This window comes from Fusarium poae, chromosome 4, assembly GCF_019609905.1.
Source record: "Fusarium poae strain DAOMC 252244 chromosome 4, whole genome shotgun sequence".
NCBI lineage: Eukaryota > Fungi > Ascomycota > Sordariomycetes > Hypocreales > Nectriaceae > Fusarium > Fusarium poae.
Genome location: NC_058402.1, coordinates 6,216,581 through 6,235,624, shown reverse-complemented (window position 1 = coordinate 6,235,624; position 19,044 = coordinate 6,216,581). Strand labels below are relative to the sequence as shown.

Here is a 19,044-nt window from a genome sequence, read left to right as displayed (position 1 = left end):
CTTTGCGATTTCGAAGAGAACTGGCGGTAAACAAGAATATCGAAGTATGTAGTGAGAAGTTAGAGCCCAACTGCCTGGGACCCTTGCATCTGAGATGGCCATGTATGTCGATGCTGGCAACACCTGTGTGCCTAAGCGCCTGTGATTATTAATTAATCGAACGAAAAAAGAATATGGACGAAAGTATCCTTGTCATATGTTGCAGAACAGTGCAAACTCTTGTGCGAGGCCCAGCAGCCCGGTGCGGGTTTTAGTAGTTCAAGAATGTGTTATTATCAGCCAGGCCTTTTGGTCGGGACTGATGAAAAGAGTTCTTCTTTCAGTAAGTTTTGGGACCACTCGGAATACCGTTGTGGTCCCCACGCATGATTAGTTAGGAGCTTGAGCTGTTTGAAGAGTGGAATGATGGACCGATGGAGCGAGGAGGAGTTGGTCCGTCCATGTCAACCCCAGTTTGGGTTGAACGTGTCAAGCCTGGGCGTTGAAAAAAGGGAAGACGAAGCGGGGTCTGGACCTTGAACTGGCAAAGCATTGGAATCCCCCAACACATTATATTGTCCTCTATCTCAAAGTGAGTACCAAATATTTCAGGGCCTCGACTCCAACAATGTCGAATTGGCACTGGTGAGACAACCATTGGCTGAAAGAATGAAGATGGGCTCTCGGAGATTGTTAATTAATTGTGAGCTGTCAATGTCCTGGTAAGCGAGCCGAGGTCAAGTTGTCGATGAACGCACTGTTGTAGCGAAAAGTGACACCTCGTAATACGACTCTGAGAAGGCTGGTGATAAGCTCAAGAAATGCCCGCATAATAGTGAACAATGGCGAATGGATTTTTTCTTGTGCAGGGATGAAGGGTTTCTGATGCCAGGGCGAGCAGATGTAAGAGCAGGGCAGGAGCGGGGTGTCTTGAATGATCTGATTGAAGTCAGTCGACAGGTTGGCTACTACTACATAGTACTAAGTACCTACAGAGGTAGTAAGTTGGGTGCCTGCTAATAGTACCCGTACGCATAGGCCTGCCTCCTTCCTGCCCTGTCGTGAACTGGAGCTTACCTAGGTCCCTTCCTTCCCTGATTCCCTGGTGTCGGGGGTCCGCCGGGCAGCGTTCCACTTACCAAGTTCAAGGGACGGCAGAATATCGGAGATGGACCTATTAGCGACTGCGACTTGGGTTCCTGTTATTCGGGACCGCTCCGGACCGGGATAAACAGCCAATAAAAAAGCTCAATGACTCTCTAGTATCCACCCAGTCCTGTGTTCATGAGTTGTGTTTTGTTTCCAGGGCTCTCAAGGCTAATTGCATGTGCAATTAAAGGTTTGCTCCGCAGATTGACCACTTATACGGGTCGGTCAGTGCGAAACTCGTTGTCTCTGAAATTAGAATCCAGGACTGCTCAACCCAGGTCCTTGGATGCTGATTGTCTGTCGGTCAATAGGAAAACGGTTTTTAATACTAGGCGGAACGAAATGGAATGTTGTGATACGCGCTGTCTGCATGAGGCTTAAACTTTGAGCCCAGATCACGGTTTGCGTTTGCGTTTCACAGCGTCTAGCCATTGACCAAGTGCCGTGTCAGAATAAACTCATGTTTAATCAAAAGTAAATGTCCAGCCAGGCGACGCCAACATCCTCCGGGACAAAGTCTAACAGCAACGGGCGCGTGGGAATAACGTGGGAGGAGTGAACTATCCTACCCCATTTTGTTCAATGGCAGGGAATTTGTGTTTTGCGACTTGAAATGTTGCAACAATTGCCTGATGATAATCCATTCTATACCGACTTTGTTCAAGAATGGAGCAGTATTGCATCGTATCGCCATGTGCGACGCAACGTAACGCAACGAAACGCAATGCAAGAAGCTACAAAACTGTTTTACTGGCAGGTTGACAGTCGGGCCAACAACTTCAAGTTCTCAATGCGGCAGCTGGTGACCGCTGGATACTACCGCAGCCACAGTGCCGCAGTATGACAGTTTTTACTTGGTTTCTCATTGCATGGCATGGTATTGCCACCAGTTGTTGTTGGTTTGGCTGCATCAGAGCCTGGCCACGAACGGCACGGCTACAGTAGCAGCAGCAGCTACAGGGCACCCACTAACCAAAGCATGGTACCAAGCAGTTGGAATAGGGAAATACCACGGAGGTTGAACCTCGTTGGGACCGACACTGTGCTCTGTTGTGATGTCGGCAGGGGTGTGATTCAGGTTAGATCCCTTGCGGGCATCGTGGCCGCACACCATCGCACACCCTAGGCCGGCCAGCCAGCCAGCCAGCCAGCCAGAAGCCAGTCCAGGACGTGGGTTTTCTCTGCCTCTGACGGCAACAGAAGAAAAGCAATGGGTAAACGCAAAAGGACCTACCCATAATATATCGCACCTTTCCCTTCCCGTCTAGATGCGTGGCATGGCATGTCGCGTCGTGTCTTGGATTGCCTCCTGAAAGGGTCAAGTCGTTCTAGTTCGTCCTTCTAAAACCTGGGCTGCCGATGTTCAGCGGCCGACTCCTTCTGATTATTCCATTCACCCAATAGGTGCAGACAGAAGGCCCCCCTCCCGCACCGCAGTGTCGGGTCCCCCTTCTGAGATGTTCCATCCTAGGTAGGTGTTGACCAAGAATGGGACGGACATACACCTTACGTAGTGGAATCCATATTAAGATCCAGGTACATTACCTCATGAGAAACAGCCAGTTTTCACACCTTCCCCGGCTTCAACTGCTATCGTTTTCCGTTGTTGCTGTCGCTCCCATCTCGCTATCTCAACTCCGTATCTCTACCCTCCCCCAGACACCTTTTCCCGTACGGGGGTTCCATGTTCCTTGTAGCAAACTCGTACGGGTGATTGGGTCCTTGCAGTCCTGGACATGCCTTCTATTCGTTGGCCTTCTTTCTGCAGCATTGTAGCGCCGGGCCGCTAAGTTGGTTAGTACCTAAGTTGGGTCGGCGGGGTCCACTACTACCACCAGGCTGGCTCAATGTGCACTGTAGTATACTGTAGCGCCATCCACCCCATCCTGTCCCAGTTAACAACCGCCAGACTAAGTATAGTTCGCCCGCCCTCGCTCATCATCCATCTTTCAACCAACTCTCTCCCTCTTCTTTCTTCCTACTACTACGCTCCCGTCCCATCCCCTTTTAAATTCATTAAAACTGATCCAACCATTTGTGTTTCTCATCGCAGATCCACTGCGTCATGAGACCCCTATAAACTCTGGACTCGATATATTTATGGACCATTTTTACGATACTAATTAGCTCGACCTTCCTCCAAAGGGACTGTCGCTATCTATCTGTCTCGTCTGGGTCACCACTACTTTCGGTCTTTCCGGCTGTAGAAGAAATACTACCAGCTTTTTTTTCACCAAGCGTTGCAAACACAATCTAGTCATTCATCCATTGAATACTTTGCATTTGCTCTCACACAATATCGAGGGGAACAGATACATTGCCCCCAACTCAATTATCTTATATCATCAACCATTAACAAAGACCAACCAATCGATCAATATGAGCTCTCCGTCACAGGCTGGGCCCTCTTCGCCTAGAGAAGAGAAGAAAGAGAAGGGTTTCAGCAAGCTCCTGAATCGTACCAGGACCTTCCTCAAGAGGGAGGGCTCTTCAACCTCGTCTAAACGCCAGTCGACTCTCGGTACCTCTCAACCAACTGCCCCGACCAAGGCGGAAGAGACTCCCAAGACGAGGTACGATTATCTACGAAAAAGTGTTGTTGACAGATGAGAGAAGATAGTAGCTATATTCCTATCTCTCTTGACTTTTAACAATTCAAACTTGATGTACATGGTTACTAATAAATTTACAGCCAAGCTCCTGCGCCTGAGGTCAAGAAACCTGACGCCAAGGCCAAATATGAAGGCTTGGAAGGCGTTTCCAAGTTGACGAGGAGTCAACTGATTGAGGAGCGTGCTAAGAAACTCAGCGAGCGTTACGGGCTTGATATCAACGTTTCTGAGCTCCAGACTGGGTCGCCCGATGATACCGTTCTTCGCATTGACAAGCCGATCCGTATGCGCGTACGACGAACCTGTCACAAGTGCGACACAACCTTTTCTTCCGCCAAGGAGTGTCCTAGCTGCCAGCATGCTCGCTGCACTAAGTGTACCCGCTACCCTCCCAAGCGAAGCGAGGCCGAGATCATTGCCAGCCGTGAACGACGTGCCGCCATCATCAAAGCCAACAAGGAGAACGCTCCCATCATTCCCGACTACTCTTACGCTTTTGATGAGAAGAAGATCGTCCTCACCCGACCCAGTAAGACCGGTGGCCAGGACTTGGTTCATAAGAAGCCTCGCCAGCGTGTGCGAAGAACCTGCCACGAATGTTCGACTCTCTTCATCTCCGGTAACAAGACATGTGCCAAGTGCGGCCACGTTCGCTGCACCGACTGTCCTCGAGACCCGTAAGTTTCCCCACGAACATACACATTAGCTCCCAACTAACGAATTGTCAGGCCCAAGAAGGACAAGTACCCATACGGTTATCCTGGAGATGAATTCGGTCCCAACAGTGTGCCGCACTACCAATGCAAAGAGTGCAAGACAATATTCCCAACAGGCGCCGAAAATGGAACACCGTGCACAAAGTGCGGCTGCGAGAAAACAGACGAATCGCCTCGTGTTAAACCTCGCAAAGTTGAACCTGAACCAGACCCAGAGGTATTGAAGAGTTTACAGGCACGACTGGAGAATTTAAAAGTGACATAGCCGGCATAAGCGAATAGGCGCCCTCTTCACTGGGCGTCAGGGGTTGGAGAGTGGAGGTCATTTTCCTATCATTTCATACATACACACACAACAACAACACATACGACGACATTCCGAAGCAAGCGAGGGACGATTACTGGGAGATTTATCACCTATTTTGCATGCGCCAAAAGATCGCCCGACATTTCTTCCCGCCAGCAGTCTATTTACTTTTATCTCGATCATATGTTGCACGGTTCATCCATTCTTGGCCACGGGACACAATAACATCCGACACGAGCCCTCTTGGTTTTTTACGAGATAGAGGTGTCAGGTTCATATCAGCCGACGCATACGACATCACGATCTGGATCTTTCAAGCGTACTCCATGATTTTGCATTCTCAGCCATCAGTCATTTACATGCATTTACGAACAAAGAGTTATGATTCAGGGGAGTAGGGTGATGTACAGGGTTGGGGGAGATGCGGGTTTGTTTCTAGAGAGCTGTTGAGGGGAGAATTGTGTCTCGTTAACCAAATACGCATCCCCTCTGTGGACCGTGGCTCTAGGAGGATTGATACCACAACGGATAGGCTACACAGTCGATTTATTCTGGCGGTAGCGAGGAAGCGTTGTTCTTTCCATTCTCTTGGTTAACCCAAGTTCTTGGGGCCTATTTGCGAGTGTATCGCTCACTCATATTATATCAATGAAAAAGATGTCAATCCTTCTTTATTTACACAATCCACGATGAAACACTCACACAGTGAACTTGAACATACGTGTCTATTTTGCATTGTACTATAGGTACAAACCACTCTGACTATAAAGGCCGGTCTTGTGTAAAAACTCCGTCCCAAACCCTAGATAGTACTCACTTCATTCCTCCTCTTCCTCACGCCACAAATGGCGTCACCATGTACATCCACATAACTTCACTCTGCAGTTTGGGACAAGTGATTCTTTAGCTTGACAATACCAATAGCCTGCGGGAGACAGTATTGGTTCTGTTGGAAGTTGGATCGACTGGGTTGTTTCTATCTCTGGACATTGAATTAGATGCAGTGAGGCTTTCTGCTAGCTAGTCCAGTTATGTAGCAAACACTTTATGTGAAATGGACTCAGAAGCAACCGTGTAGATATACATGCGCCTATCCGGCTACAAGACCACTCTTGTTACTAACATCCGTTGTGTTTTATTTGGTTAGTGGTGCCACCGCAACATGCACAAATGGATGAGGAAGTTGCACTTGTGTCTGGGGCCATTGGCGGGGATTGTGTCGTAGCCCGATGCTTGCTGTGTAGCGGTGTACATTGTACGGGCACAAACGAAGGGCGATGGTGGTGTTGTGAGGAGAAACTGATAGTTCCGGGATATCGGGAGGACAAGAGAGGGGGTGATGAGGCGTATGCATATCCCGGAACTATCATACAGGGGATAGTGGAAGGTTTCTCAGTGTTTGTCTTCATTGTGGTCATGGACCTAGAAATTGAGTAATCACCGATAGTGCTATTACTGCCGATCCTGGCGGATATCTCTATTGTGTTCCTGTATACGGATACTAAACTAATAATTATCCCGTACTGATTGCCTCCGGGGCACATGTGATTTCCTACGTGCGGCGAATGCGCGGCACATACGCAGCCTTATTCAACCGGCTGGTCCCCTTCTCGAATGAACGACTCCAGGTTGATCCTAGCTGTGTGGATCACCGAAGCCCCAAGGGTGTCGATTCGGTTGATCTTCCGACCAAGATATCTCCCCACACCATCCATACGGTTGTTGAGATGGGCGTATTGGTCATCGACTCGGCGCTGCGCGACCGAGCTCTGGAATTCAGCCGGATTAAGAATCGGCATGAGACGATGAGTTGGGTAGAATCGACCTCTAATCGACTGCTCCTTAAACACAACGTTCTCTTTGACTATTGCATAACACCACCGTTGCGCGCCGACCGAACGACGCCACTGGCTTTCGCTGCGCAACGCGAGGGGAAGGTAATCATCCCGGACGATGTTTGGGTGATCTTCGGGCACGAGCTGGTAGATGTGACCGCGGAAGAAGACGGCGCCAGGCATTTCCTTAGTAGTGAAGATGAACCGTAGACCCAGAACGCCTGTCTCGGCCGGGACGTTAAGTTCTGCCGGCAACGATTTAAGTCGCATCGCATCGCCAATCTCGACCCGCTCTGCTCCAAAGAAACAGCCATAGTAGAAAGCTGTCTTGCTTTTCGGGTCTTCGGAGAGTTTAGACCAAAGTGAGTACGAATAATCAATTTTGACAGCTGCCATCTTAGAGGCATCAAGTGCAATCACCTCGCGTCGATTCCCGTCTACTGCACTCTGGAATAACGACTCCCATGGAACACCGTCATAGTTCTTGTCTTTTAACTCGGGCAAGGTGACTGGCGGTACTGTGAAGGCATAAAAGGGCCGCATGTCTCCGTCGGTCTTTGTCACGTTATTTTGCTGGACGATGCCGTGTCCAATTGGCATGACCTCGTGTTGACCGTTGGAAGAAGATGCAATAACTCCAAGACGCCATGTATTGCCGTTTTGATACCATACGAGCTCTCCAGATCGGAACAAGACTGTCGATTTGAGGGCCCATTGTATAGGCTGAGGTGGTGCTTGAGCGAGATTTGTGGGCTGTTGTTGGATCTGCTGCTGCTGCTGCTGCTGCTGCTGTTGCTGCTGTATTTGTGGTTGATGCTGAACCTGCTGTGGCTGTTGGTGGTGCTGCGATTGCGATTGGGGTTGAGGCGCTGACTGCAATTGTGGTTGTAATTGCGGTGATGGCTTGATGACCTGTTCTTGTGGTCGGATCTGAGGTGGTTGCTGAGCTTGTTGTACGGAAATTGCAGCAGCAGATACTGGCGTAGGCGCCGGAGAGTTTTTTGCCGTAGCAGCTGGTGTAGACTGTGCGGATGCCGAACGAGGCACAATAGTTCCAGGCATAGTGCCAGGCTTCTGAGATGTCTGTCCAGGCATTGGAGGTAGGGGAACAGGTGTGACTCGGGGTGGCATCTTGTCACCCTTGGAAGGTTCGTGGGTGATGATCAGGCCTTCATCCGAAGCACTGCCTCCCTTAATTATGCTGGCGGCATTGCAGTGCGCACAGCAACAATCCCGATAGTCCATTGACGTCGATAGTAGCCATATCAAATGGACAGCAAACTCTTGTGGACTCTTGAAAAGCTTGACCTTGATTGGGTACCCAGAGACCCAGAGATGCTTTGATTTCTCGTAGAGCCAGTATCCTCGAGGAAAATTCACCAGCCACGGGTTTCCCTCTATGTTACAGTTAGATATAAGTTGAGATAAATGGTCCTGGAAGGGTCTACTTACCATCGGGATTCGGACACAGCTCTTGCTTAAGAAGGATACCCAGTTTGACTTTCCACTCAGTGAACCTTGGATCATCTTCTGCCAGTCGAACCATTTGAGGCTTAGTCCTTGGTGCCTTCTCAGCAGCTGCTGCATCTTTTGTCTTTTTTGTTGTAGTCGTCGCAGTTGATGTCGTGACAGGCCAGTAGCCGGGTCCAGTATCTGAACCATCGCTTCTGGCCACACGAATAACATCAAATTCCTTCAATTCCGTCACGTTCATCGCCATTTTTTCTTTCTTTCTTTCTTCAGTGATGTGAAATATCCAAAATGGTTGGTATTGTTCGATACCAGGCAAATAGTGCTATGCTCTCCTGAGGGTTCTGTGAGGCTAGCAGCCACAAGTAGTCGTCCTATCTGCTCTCTGGCATTGAGTGAATATGTTCAGTTTTCCAATTTCCGGTTTCCGGTTTGCGACAGGCAGTCGTCTAACCCGTGTGTATTGTTGAGGGACGGTTTGATGGTGAATCGCAATCTTTGATGAAAAGCTCATGCATTCAGTCCCTTCTTTGTTAGACCAGTGACTTTGACACGTCCTCCTTCCTTTGTGTTGCGCGGGAATTATAATAAACACCATACGCGAGTATTCTTATTGTTTTGGACAGATGTGGTAAAGGCTACGCGTTATGTGTTTTGAGCGATGTAAGGGGATGTTGTACTTAGTTGAAGCTCAAGACGTATAGGAGAGCAATTCATTGGCAGATGAGATGAGTCAGCATCCTTGCTCGGCTACCCTAGACCGCATTACAGAAGTTGTGAATTTCTTTGTTGTCTGAATTTTCAAAAGCAACAGTGAAAGGAACATCTTTACGCTTCGATGATTATCTTTATTTAATTTCAGTCTTTGTCTAGTGTTTATATCTTGATTAAGAAAAGTCTGTACTTGGTTCGGGATGATGGTTGGTTTGATGGAGAACCAAGATGTTTTGCTTGCTGGTAGAAAAAAAAACTACAAAATATATCAATAAATACGTCAAGCAAGTATCATAGGGAATGCATTGTTTAAGCTCTTTCTGCTGGCAAACTTATCAATACTAAACTGTAACTAACACTTAATTATAAAGAAAAACCCACGTTCAGACTGGTTGAACAGAACATCTGTACATCCATAGCTCTGTGCCGCCACCACAGCCACACTCTTGCAGTCAATTAACATGTGGATCCACAGACGCGACCAACGCGTTCCCAATCTATCTTCTCTATTCTCTACGACAATCATCACTGTCTTCATACTTAAATGTACCCAATTCTACAAGCGCATACAACCACGCAAGTAGAATATACCTAATTCAGACATAATGAATGGGAATAATTTCAGTCACGGCGATAGGGCTTTTCTTCAAGCCATCCTGGCTCGAGGATCAATCACATTCGAAGAAGCTCAACCTATCCTTGCCGCAATTTTCAACGCTGGGCGTAACGAAGCTGACGATGAGGACGAGATACGGAGGGATCAAATCACCGAAGAACATTTCAATGAGGCCATCGATAAAATCTCCGAAGCGGCATCGCTGTTTGATTACGAAATCCGCAGCACTGTCCACCAAGTAACAAAGAGACGAATATGGGCCTTGGTTAATACTACATCCGATCCGCAAACACAACTTGCCACATCATACAGCCCCGAAGAGCTGTCATTTATAAAGAGAATCCTAGATGCCATGTTTGAAAAGTTCAATACACCACGTATGGAAGTTATGGCCATTACGGAGATGCAGGCCATCAAACTGGCTCGACCGAACCGACGGGAAAGCCATGTCGCTGTGGAAACCCAAACGCAAACAGTCGCCGACAAAGGGCTAAAGCATAGCGAAGTTGAAACTGCGCTTGCGAGTCTAGTTGAGGGAGGATGGTTCGAAAAAAGTCAAGATGGCTTTTATACACTGTCACCACGAGCACTGCTCGAACTACGACCCTGGCTGGTTGAAACATACAACGACCCTGATCTTGAACCACAGGACTGGCAGCGTATCAGATTCTGTGAAGCATGTAAGGACATAGTCACAATGGGCCTGAGATGCTCTGAAGTGGACTGCAACTTCCGACTACACGAGATCTGCGAAGAGGCTTTCTGGCGAACTAGAAGAGACAAGAAATGCCCACGATGCACGACCGAGTGGACTGGTAGCAGGTACACGGGCGAAAGGGCGGTAACGTCGACCGATGCCTTTCAACGAGGACGACGGAGGGACGGTGGTGGTTGGCGACGCAGTACCCTTGCTGACGATGTCATTCGGGACGAGGGGGGTGCAGACGAAGCAGAGGATGATGGAGGAGAGGACATTGACGGTGCTGATTGATGCAAACGTGCTAATTCCCATAAAGCCTGTCTCCTACCAAGTATTATGATACCCCTGAATTGATAAATGAACTCATGTGAAGTTGAATTAAGTCTCGATCCCCACCCACATCGTCTCTGGAAGGATGCGACCAGTAATTTTCGGATTCGGATGTCCGACGGCAGTTGGGTGTCGATCATCAGTTGAACCCGGAGATCGTTGGACGTGGGGTGAATTAACGTAAAGATGAACCCTAGACTCGACTTGCGAAATAAACGCAAAAGAACAAATAATCAAATCCAATCAAAATCATACAAAGATTTTTTTCCTTCCTTCTAGAAATGTTGATGTGAATGGTTGGCCTTCACAAAACCCAGCTTTTAGTTAGATCGGGTTCGGCAGCTGTCATGACATCACATGTGATGTGGCTGTGCCTTGTAGACTCACGTAGATCGTTCGTCACCCAAGACAAGACAACCTAGACAAAGGCGAATTACAAGCGCGCGCCAACACACACTTTGCCATCACTACTCTTTCAAACTGGGCGGCCTCTTGTTTCAGTAAACAGTAGTTTAAATACCTTGATCCCTATCTTGCGCCTGCAGCTGGGTCCTCAACCAAACAACAACCTTGAATATGCTGGAATACTTGACGTACAAAAAGATCAAGAAGAACAAGGCCCAAAAGGCTGCGGCCGCTGAAGAGGCTGCGAAAAAGATCGAAGCTGGATCTTCTGTCGATCCAAGCCATGGCCGTGTGCCCGACTTCAACAGTGGTGCAAGCCAAAGACCTGGTCAACATCCCAGGCGGCAAAGCACTCATCACAGCCAAAGCTCAAACACCCCTCCTCTGAGCCCCGTTCTTGACCGCGACGACGAAGCATGGCTTCGGAGCATCCTGGAAGATGATAGTCCAGCTCCGCCACTGCCTCCACGAGTCAACACCCCCCAGATCGACCTCTCTTCTGCGTCTGAGAGTGAGCTAGAGGCCATCAAGCCTCTTCAAGAAGCCCAAAAGAAGGACGCAAAGAAGGATAAGAAGGCCGAAAAGCAACCAAATCGCCTAACTGCTTTGTTCACCAGACACAAGAAACCGCAAGATGGCCTCAAACCAGAGGATAATGTCGCCAAACCTGAAGCCGAGCGTGAGGAGCAGGATCTCGGCAACGTTCTCGATCGGCTGAACCTTCAAGCCAAGAACAACAAAATCGTAGCCCTCTCCAACGAGTCTTCCGAGCTATTGTCTCGTTTCACACAGGTTTTCAAGGATCTTGCCAATGGTGTCCCGACAGCTTACGGTGACCTTGCAAGCCTTGTTGAAGATCGTGACGGCGCCATCAACCGGGGCTTTGAAAAACTACCGTCGTCTTTAAAGAAACTCGTTACTCAGCTTCCCGATAAGCTCACCTCATCTCTAGCACCCGAGTTGCTGGCAGCCGCAGCAGAGAGCCAAGGTCTGAAGGCAAACACAGAGAAGGGTATTAAGGATGCCGCTATTGATCTTCTCAAGCCATCGAATTTGACAGATCTGGTGACCAAGCCCGGAGCTGTCGTCGGTATGCTCAAGGCTATTGTGAACGCATTGAAGGTGCGATGGCCTGCCTTCATCGGTACCAACGTTATTTGGAGTGTTGCTTTGTTCTGTAAGTCCTTCCACCCAGCAAGTTTGTTTACTAGCTAACTCTATACAGTACTAATGTTCGTGCTGTGGTACTGTCACAAGAGAGGCCGTGAAGTACGACTCGAACGTGAGAAGTCTGCCTCTGAGACTCCCATCGATGGCAGTAGTCGTATCGAGGAACTCCCAGACGACCCTCTGCTCCCAGGACCGGAGGAAGCAGCTGCAAGACGCGATGCTGACCGGGCTGCCCTCGGAGATCCCGTGTCTCCCCTATCCATGCGGTCGCCTGCTCCATTCATATCCGAGCCAGTCTCGCCTGAAGAGCCAGTTCGCCGCTGAGACAGGGTCTGCGACGTCCTTTAACCGCTATGCTTTGACATGATAATGTAATGCTTACGGCATGGGTTATGATAATTGATGAAATGAATGCTGCCTTTGGGCATGATCGATACCCAGTTCTCACTATTGTTAAACAAGTTTGGAAAAAAAAAATATTTTGGTTTCTGCATTCTCACAGTGGTTGGGTATCATATTATAAGAAACGTACGTCCGTTTTCAGAGCTTGCTTCCCCTCGACCTATGTGGGTGTTGTGACGCTATTGGAGCATTACCAACACATCAATCGTCTTGTACCACTTCCTTAATCTCTTCTCGTCCAGGAGCCATGGCAACAGCCTCGCTCTTGTCACTCACACCTTGTCGATCTGTCGCACCACCACCATCTTGGGACCAAAAGTCAACCTCGTCAATGATATCGTAGACAATATCCTCTGCAATCTGATCGCGGTAACGTTCGCTTACAGGATGCAACTCGTTCAGGCGGTGGGTACCGGAGCGAGCGGTATTGGGGTTACCATCCGTAACAGAATCAGCTGGAGGAGGATACCAGAAGTCGGGACCGAAATTGACCTCCACAGCGCCTCCTCGGAAAACACTCACCGCAGGGTAGTATCCGAGCATACCGTCGTCGAGACCGTCACGAGCACCAACCTGTGCCTGAGGGCGAGAAGCTGGTGGGAGGAAACCTAGGAGGTCCTCAAAAGGGGTTCCTACAAGAACACCGTTCTTGTATACGCGGATACAAGAATTGGGGAGAGTGCGGAGACTGGAAGATGGGTGGTTTGGTCCGGGGTCTTCTGAGACACCACTACCCAGTCCTGTTGGGTTCATAAGATCTTCCAGTTCCTTGACAGGATGGTATTCGATCCTTTCGAAATACGTATGGGCCTTGAAACGAATGGGAAGGCGATCACGGACAATGTTCCGCCCTTCAGCTGTGGGTAGAGGCTCATCATCTGTTTGATCAACTACTGGGTTGTAGTGCCCTGCCATGATCTTGCGGTGCAAGTTTTCTGACGGCAGTTGAATCTCAAGACCGATCACATCGCCTTCCCGAATACCTTCCCCTGCAGGAAAGAATTCTTTAGGCCGTGACATGTGCACCTTTTCGCCCGCAACATCGCGAATGCCATAACTGTAGGCATCAAACCCGACTGGGGCATCAAGTGACGCCTCTCGTCTCGCCCAGCCCATGCGCACGTGTTGCCCGCCTTCTGGTTTGGATTCACCATCCTTGGGGGGCCGAACTCCTTTGGTGATTTTGCATTCCCAGTACCATCTACCCTCTCTCACAGCAACGTTCGCCCGTGCCATGCGAAACCCCTTGTCGGTTGTAACTTGTCGGGCTGTCTTGTCAAAGTAGACATGCCCTGCCGAGTCTTCGAAGCTCATGTGAGGGCCATATGGCTCGGGTTCTGTGCCTCGATAATAAATCATGGAAGGGAAGAGGGGGTCGGCGATACAGTGTGTATATCGGAAGCTTTTTTTATTGGAGACACTTGATGTGTTAGTCAAGAGAAAAACCTGTCGTTGATGATGAATCTGACTTACTGGTCTGACGTCTCAAAGAATTCAACGGTCTGACCATCGGACGTTGTGATCTCATGGTGGGTGGTCATGACAGGGCCACGAGGGGGGTCAAAATCAGACAATTTGGGAGGCGCAAGCTTATAGCGGAATGGACTCGACTCGTTTTGTTTCTTTTGCTGCTTCGTTGTTTTTGGTTTTGGGTCTGGGGTCGCACGAGCGCTATCGGCGCCTTTGGATTCGCGTTTCTTCAGTGTATCCTTCTTGGTGCGCACTGATTTTGATCGCGAGGTTTGTGAGGCATCTTCGGGGGCCAGGCAGTCGGAAGGTTTGACCTCGGGATTCAATGGCGAGGGCACGATAGGACTGTGACGACCTTCTTCAAGAGAGCGCTTCTGAGGGATGGAGGATAATGGGAGAGTTGGTGTAGGCTCTCTCTTGGGAGAGCTTCCAAAATCGGACACCATTGTGAAATGGAGCAATTGAGATGGTTGATATTGTCTATAGATTCCGGAATTACTGATATGAATTGAGTCGGTGACGTGAAGCTCTGAATTGACCTCTCAACAACGTTAGCAATTGCGCCCACTTCGGCATGGAGCTAAGTCGGTAGCGATTGATAATCTTGACCCACTTTGTCGCGTTGAGGAACGCGTGATAGATAAGATAGCGAGATAACGAGGTGCAAGCCTCGGCTGATAAGATGAGAAGAAAAGAAGGAAATAAGAGGGTCCGATCTCAGACTTAGCAACTTAGTGCCAACATGATCGTTGAAGTTAGTCGGTCTGGGCGACACCCCTGCGAGAAAGCCGAATGGCGCCAAGCAACTCGAAGGAATTTCTCCGTATTAGTTGAGCCAATCATATGATGGTTAATGTAATCGGACGCATTTCAGGGGCGACCGAGAAAGAGTTGACAGAGGGGCCATGCTAGAACGTCTTAATTCAAAGGCCTGTGTTTGGTATCCGTACCTTTTGGTACCTCCACCGTGACGACACGTAGAGAAGGGTCTTTTTTGTGTGTGTATTTTCTGGACATCCAGAGAAGGATGCAGTTAAAGAGCAACAAGAGCAACGAGTCGATCGAGATCTACTCATGTCGTCTGCCAAGGGAAGAGTTTGATAACTGGTTGATGATGAGATCTCCATACTTTCGGAAACGGCATCTTGGTTGAGGCTAAGAAGAAGCTAGAACGAGATGAATGTCTAGAGCATCCCCCAGGTCTTAGATTACACGGTAGACAAACAGGCACTTACCGGAGGTCGTTCCACACTAGGGTCTTCTCCCTGTGAAATCACATCATGTGTCTTTTTGCTTGCCTCGCACGTCACTCCTAGGATCGCTTTGGCCAGTTCTGTTCAGGTGGTATTCTGGTGAATACGGATGCAGGTAGTGTAGTTGTCCCCTCTGAGGGGCAGAAGAGAAAACAAAGACTTGTTGGCCCCCATTTTCTTTTCCATTTCGTGCCTACTACCTATTCAGGTCATGCATGCAATGCAACGCAACTCCCGAGACCCGACAGCCAGTCTCCAATCCACCATAACTAATACCAAACAATCTGATCGGTACAACCAACAATTGAGTTGTAGTCTATCCATGGAAGTTTAAGCCCCAGCCCCATTGGTTCGAGATTGCCTGACACCGATCACCTTATTTTGTACTGCTGTTCTCAACTTACCTCACCTTAACCTTCCTCTACCTTGCCCTATCAATTCGGATCTCTTTCTCCCGGGGTCACCGTCTTCCCTCCACCGCCATCTGCCGTCTTATTATCTCCATTATCGATCTACCACCACCACCACACAGACATCAAGTCAGCCGGACCCTGGTCTTTTGGTTTTACTGTCACTACTCCGTACCACTGCCACTGTCCCAGCCTGGTGGTGCCGTCAAATCCATTGACAAATAAATACCTTCCCCTGCTATTCGCCAAGGCACACCTTCAAATCCAGAAACGAGACGGACGGGGGCTTGTCCTGTTGCGCTTCGCTTCGCGCCGCCTTGCCTTTTGTTGTCTTACCAAACATCTGTCATTGCGCAGTCATAGATTGATCGCCCCTGTGCCCGCCTTTTGGTTGATCGACTCTGTTGAGGCGTCTTTTGCCCTGATCAACTATTCCTTCCTTACATCACCTACTATCCATTCCATCTCTAAACACTCTGTTGCGCACCCAACCCTTGTCGTCTCTCTCCTCCTCATCCACCCCTCGCGCTCCTCATCTGTTCAGACCTTCTTGTTTGGTCTTGTTCCAGGCCTCGCGCTGGTCCCAAGTATCTGGTTACTGTCGCGTCACTATTTGACATCTGTGGTCTGACCAATATCTGGCTTCCCCTGCGATCAAATTGATCCAACCTTCGATTGGCTCTGTTTGCTAGGTCACCTGCCTACAAGTCTACAGCACTTACCTACGTCTTTTCGTACCCTGGCGACTTTATCGACTTGTCTGCCCACCGGCTAGCCAACTATCTCCTTCAAGATACATATCGTTTCACTGCAGGCCAGGTCTATTATTAGGTACCTAGGTTCTTGGATTACTGTCGGCGTCCGCGAACTCATACTGTGAGAGTCGTGGAACCCGGCTCCGGCTTCTCTCCGGATTCGCCTCTTTCCTCTGCCGGGTCCAAACCATTGCAAATCCGCCGCAGCCGATTACGACTCGTGTAAAGGCCTTTCTCTTTCTCAACCAAGTTCGCATCTTATCTTACTCACTTTCGGTCTGTACGACGACTAAGCCGACATCTACCTCAATTCGATATCCATATCACCGCCGATGCATCTTGTGGTCTTCGATTTGTGACTGATCTGCCACGCCTTACCCGCAACCATACCAGTAGTTTGCTTTGTTCGCCCAAATTATCGTCGTCTTGAAACCGCCAACAAGCCCAGCCCTATTTACGGGCATGAGCCAAGAAACCCAACCAGCGGCGCTGTATAGCCAGCAACGCGAGGCAAGCTCAGTTCGCACTGCGTTACCAACAAGGCCAATGTCTTCGAAACCCGACGATCTTCCTGCTCCCCCTTCTCAAGAACGAACTAGACTTCCCACTGGTATAGAAAACCACGATCATCGCCAGAGATTGAGTGGAAGCCCACCTGGGTTTAAAACAAGTCCAACACCAGGCATCATGTCAAAACAACAAAGTCCTGTGGCAGATCTTGGTTCAAAAGCGAGCCCGCCTCCTGCTAACGGTGGTAGCCAAGGTCAAGTTTGTAGGTGAGTGTTGATGTTCCCATCTCCATCCTCGTCCCGTTGCTCATCTCATTGTAGTAATTGCGGAACTACTCGAACACCCTTGTGGAGAAGATCCCCCCAGGGTGCTACAATTTGCAATGCCTGTGGTCTCTATTTGAAAGCCAGGAATGCGTCTCGCCCAACCAGTCTCAAGCGACCGCCGAACGTCGTGCCCGCGGATCCTCCTCAAACGGCAGCACCTAAACCCCCCACATCTGCAGCTTCAAAACCTGCGTCGAACGCAACATATGTCTCTGCCGATCAAACTCCTGGAGGAACATGCCCTGGTGGTGGCCGTTGTAATGGAACGGGTGGTGCAGAGGGCTGCAACGGATGCCCAGCTTATAATAACCGTGTTTCCAAGAGTGCCAATCTTGGCGGGACCCAAAAGCGACAGAGTTGCCAAAGTCGAAGTGAAAGCACAAAACCGGAGCCAGTCCCTCTGGATATCAATGCTTTGCAAAATCAACAGAACTCGAACGCCACTGTTGTGATTGCATGCCAAAACTGCGGTACCACGATTACGCCACTCTGGCGGCGCGATGAGAGTGGCCATACTATTTGTAACGCCTGTGGTAAGTATTGGTTTGCTAATTTTTCTATCACTATTGATTAACAATTTTAGGTCTGTACTATAAGCTACATGGCGTACACCGACCCATGACGATGAAGAAATCAACTATCAAGAGACGGAAACGAATCATTCCCGCTTCCCAAGACGAGGAGATGGAAGATACAATGGACTCACCAGAACCGCACAGTCAGTATATCGCCAATGCAGAGAGAGGATCAATGAATGAGGATGGATCTGTCAACCTGGGTATTCGCCGTCGTCCCGATCACCCGCTCACAATCGAGCCTTTGCCGTCAATACGACCCAACAGAACAATATCGCCGTTACCTTCAACATCTGATCTCGCTGCGTATCATCAGTCGAACAACCCACGTCACTACACAAGCTCCACAAATGACGACAATCGGCTGGCCCCCATGGCGTCAATGGCAGCCAACGATGATAGAAAGACGTCTCTGTCTCCCGCCTCGTTTCTCTCGCCAACACGGAAACGGTCCTTCTCTACTACGGAAGGTGAAGCATCCACCGCGCAAGAATCTGGGCAGGAGAGTTCAAAACGGATTTCCTCGATAAACCTAAAGTCTATTCTCAACCCGTCAATGTCAGCCACTACTCCACCAAAGCTTGGGACAGGAAGTGATGACGGTGACTACTCCTTACCGCCTATCCGATCACCTGGCAGTACCATTGCATCAGCCCCCAGTCCCAGTGCCTTCTCCAACCGTGACAATACTCCAGGTGCTGGACCGCGTGATTTCGAGCCTGAGAGGATGAAGGCTGAGCGTCGGGCTGCCCTGCAGCGCGAGGCGGACAAGATGCGGGAAATGCTTGCCGCCAAAGAGCGGGAGCTACGAGAACTTGGCCACGATTAATGAGTAGGATCAATTACGGATTAAAAACGATTTATGAAGTGCTTGGAGACCAGAAAGGAGTCACTGCATCGCGAATCCGTGTGGACGGAAGGCGAGTTTAGGACCGGCGCTATTTGGTTTTCGCAGCATACACAGTTTCGTCGAATGAGTTTCAGCTCATGGCGTTGGAAGACTTGCTGCTAAGTAGCAAGCTGAGTACATACATGTATGGTCTGCGGTCTGTTTCTTTCCATAAAGGTAACCGAAAAGGACTATTCAGCACCAGGGGCTGGAGCCAGCGGTGTCACTCCATCTCAAAAGCACAATGTTTTACGACACGAAAAATGCCCAATAGACAGGATCAGATTAAATATCGCAAGATAGTATACATATGCCTAAAAGAGAATGCGGTGTCGCGTGAGCGACTGTGAGTTGAGAACCTGATTTGAGTATCAGCTTTAAGCCTGCCTTCCGCTTCCTCTTTTGATTTACGAGTGGTACTGATATACTTACTGATGGCTTTGACTTTAAC

The 19,044-nt window shown here is 49.3% G+C and overlaps 6 protein-coding genes across 6 annotated transcripts; 4 read left to right on the top strand and 2 right to left on the bottom strand.

Annotated features, from left to right (window-relative positions):
• Window positions 1–3,507: 3,507 nt before the first annotated feature.
• FPOAC1_012099 (uncharacterized protein) lies at window positions 3,508–4,721 on the top strand (the record flags this gene model as incomplete). Its single annotated transcript, XM_044856461.1, has 3 exons — window positions 3,508–3,701; window positions 3,821–4,417; window positions 4,469–4,721. The coding sequence occupies 3 exons, from the start codon at window positions 3,508–3,510 to the stop codon at window positions 4,719–4,721; spliced, it is 1,044 nt and encodes a 347-aa protein (XP_044703774.1).
• A 1,628-nt stretch (window positions 4,722–6,349) lies between these two features.
• Window positions 6,350–8,318, bottom strand: FPOAC1_012098 (uncharacterized protein; the record flags this gene model as incomplete). Its single annotated transcript, XM_044856460.1, has 2 exons — window positions 6,350–7,995; window positions 8,051–8,318. The coding sequence occupies 2 exons, from the start codon at window positions 8,316–8,318 to the stop codon at window positions 6,350–6,352; spliced, it is 1,914 nt and encodes a 637-aa protein (XP_044703773.1).
• Window positions 8,319–9,387: 1,069 nt separating this feature from the next.
• FPOAC1_012097 (uncharacterized protein) lies at window positions 9,388–10,389 on the top strand (the record flags this gene model as incomplete). The annotated part of the gene is made up of 1 exon (XM_044856459.1): window positions 9,388–10,389. One exon carries the CDS (start codon window positions 9,388–9,390, stop codon window positions 10,387–10,389), a length of 1,002 nt encoding a protein of 333 aa, XP_044703772.1.
• A 615-nt stretch (window positions 10,390–11,004) lies between these two features.
• On the top strand, window positions 11,005–12,327 carry FPOAC1_012096 (uncharacterized protein; the record flags this gene model as incomplete). The annotated part of the gene is made up of 2 exons (XM_044856458.1): window positions 11,005–12,010; window positions 12,059–12,327. The coding sequence occupies 2 exons, from the start codon at window positions 11,005–11,007 to the stop codon at window positions 12,325–12,327; spliced, it is 1,275 nt and encodes a 424-aa protein (XP_044703771.1).
• A 279-nt stretch (window positions 12,328–12,606) lies between these two features.
• FPOAC1_012095 (uncharacterized protein) lies at window positions 12,607–14,321 on the bottom strand (the record flags this gene model as incomplete). The annotated part of the gene is made up of 2 exons (XM_044856457.1): window positions 12,607–13,825; window positions 13,879–14,321. 2 exons carry the CDS (start codon window positions 14,319–14,321, stop codon window positions 12,607–12,609), a joined length of 1,662 nt encoding a protein of 553 aa, XP_044703770.1.
• Window positions 14,322–16,755: 2,434 nt separating this feature from the next.
• FPOAC1_012094 (uncharacterized protein) lies at window positions 16,756–18,533 on the top strand (the record flags this gene model as incomplete). Its single annotated transcript, XM_044856456.1, has 3 exons — window positions 16,756–17,069; window positions 17,124–17,662; window positions 17,713–18,533. The coding sequence occupies 3 exons, from the start codon at window positions 16,756–16,758 to the stop codon at window positions 18,531–18,533; spliced, it is 1,674 nt and encodes a 557-aa protein (XP_044703769.1).
• Window positions 18,534–19,044: the final 511 nt, after the last annotated feature.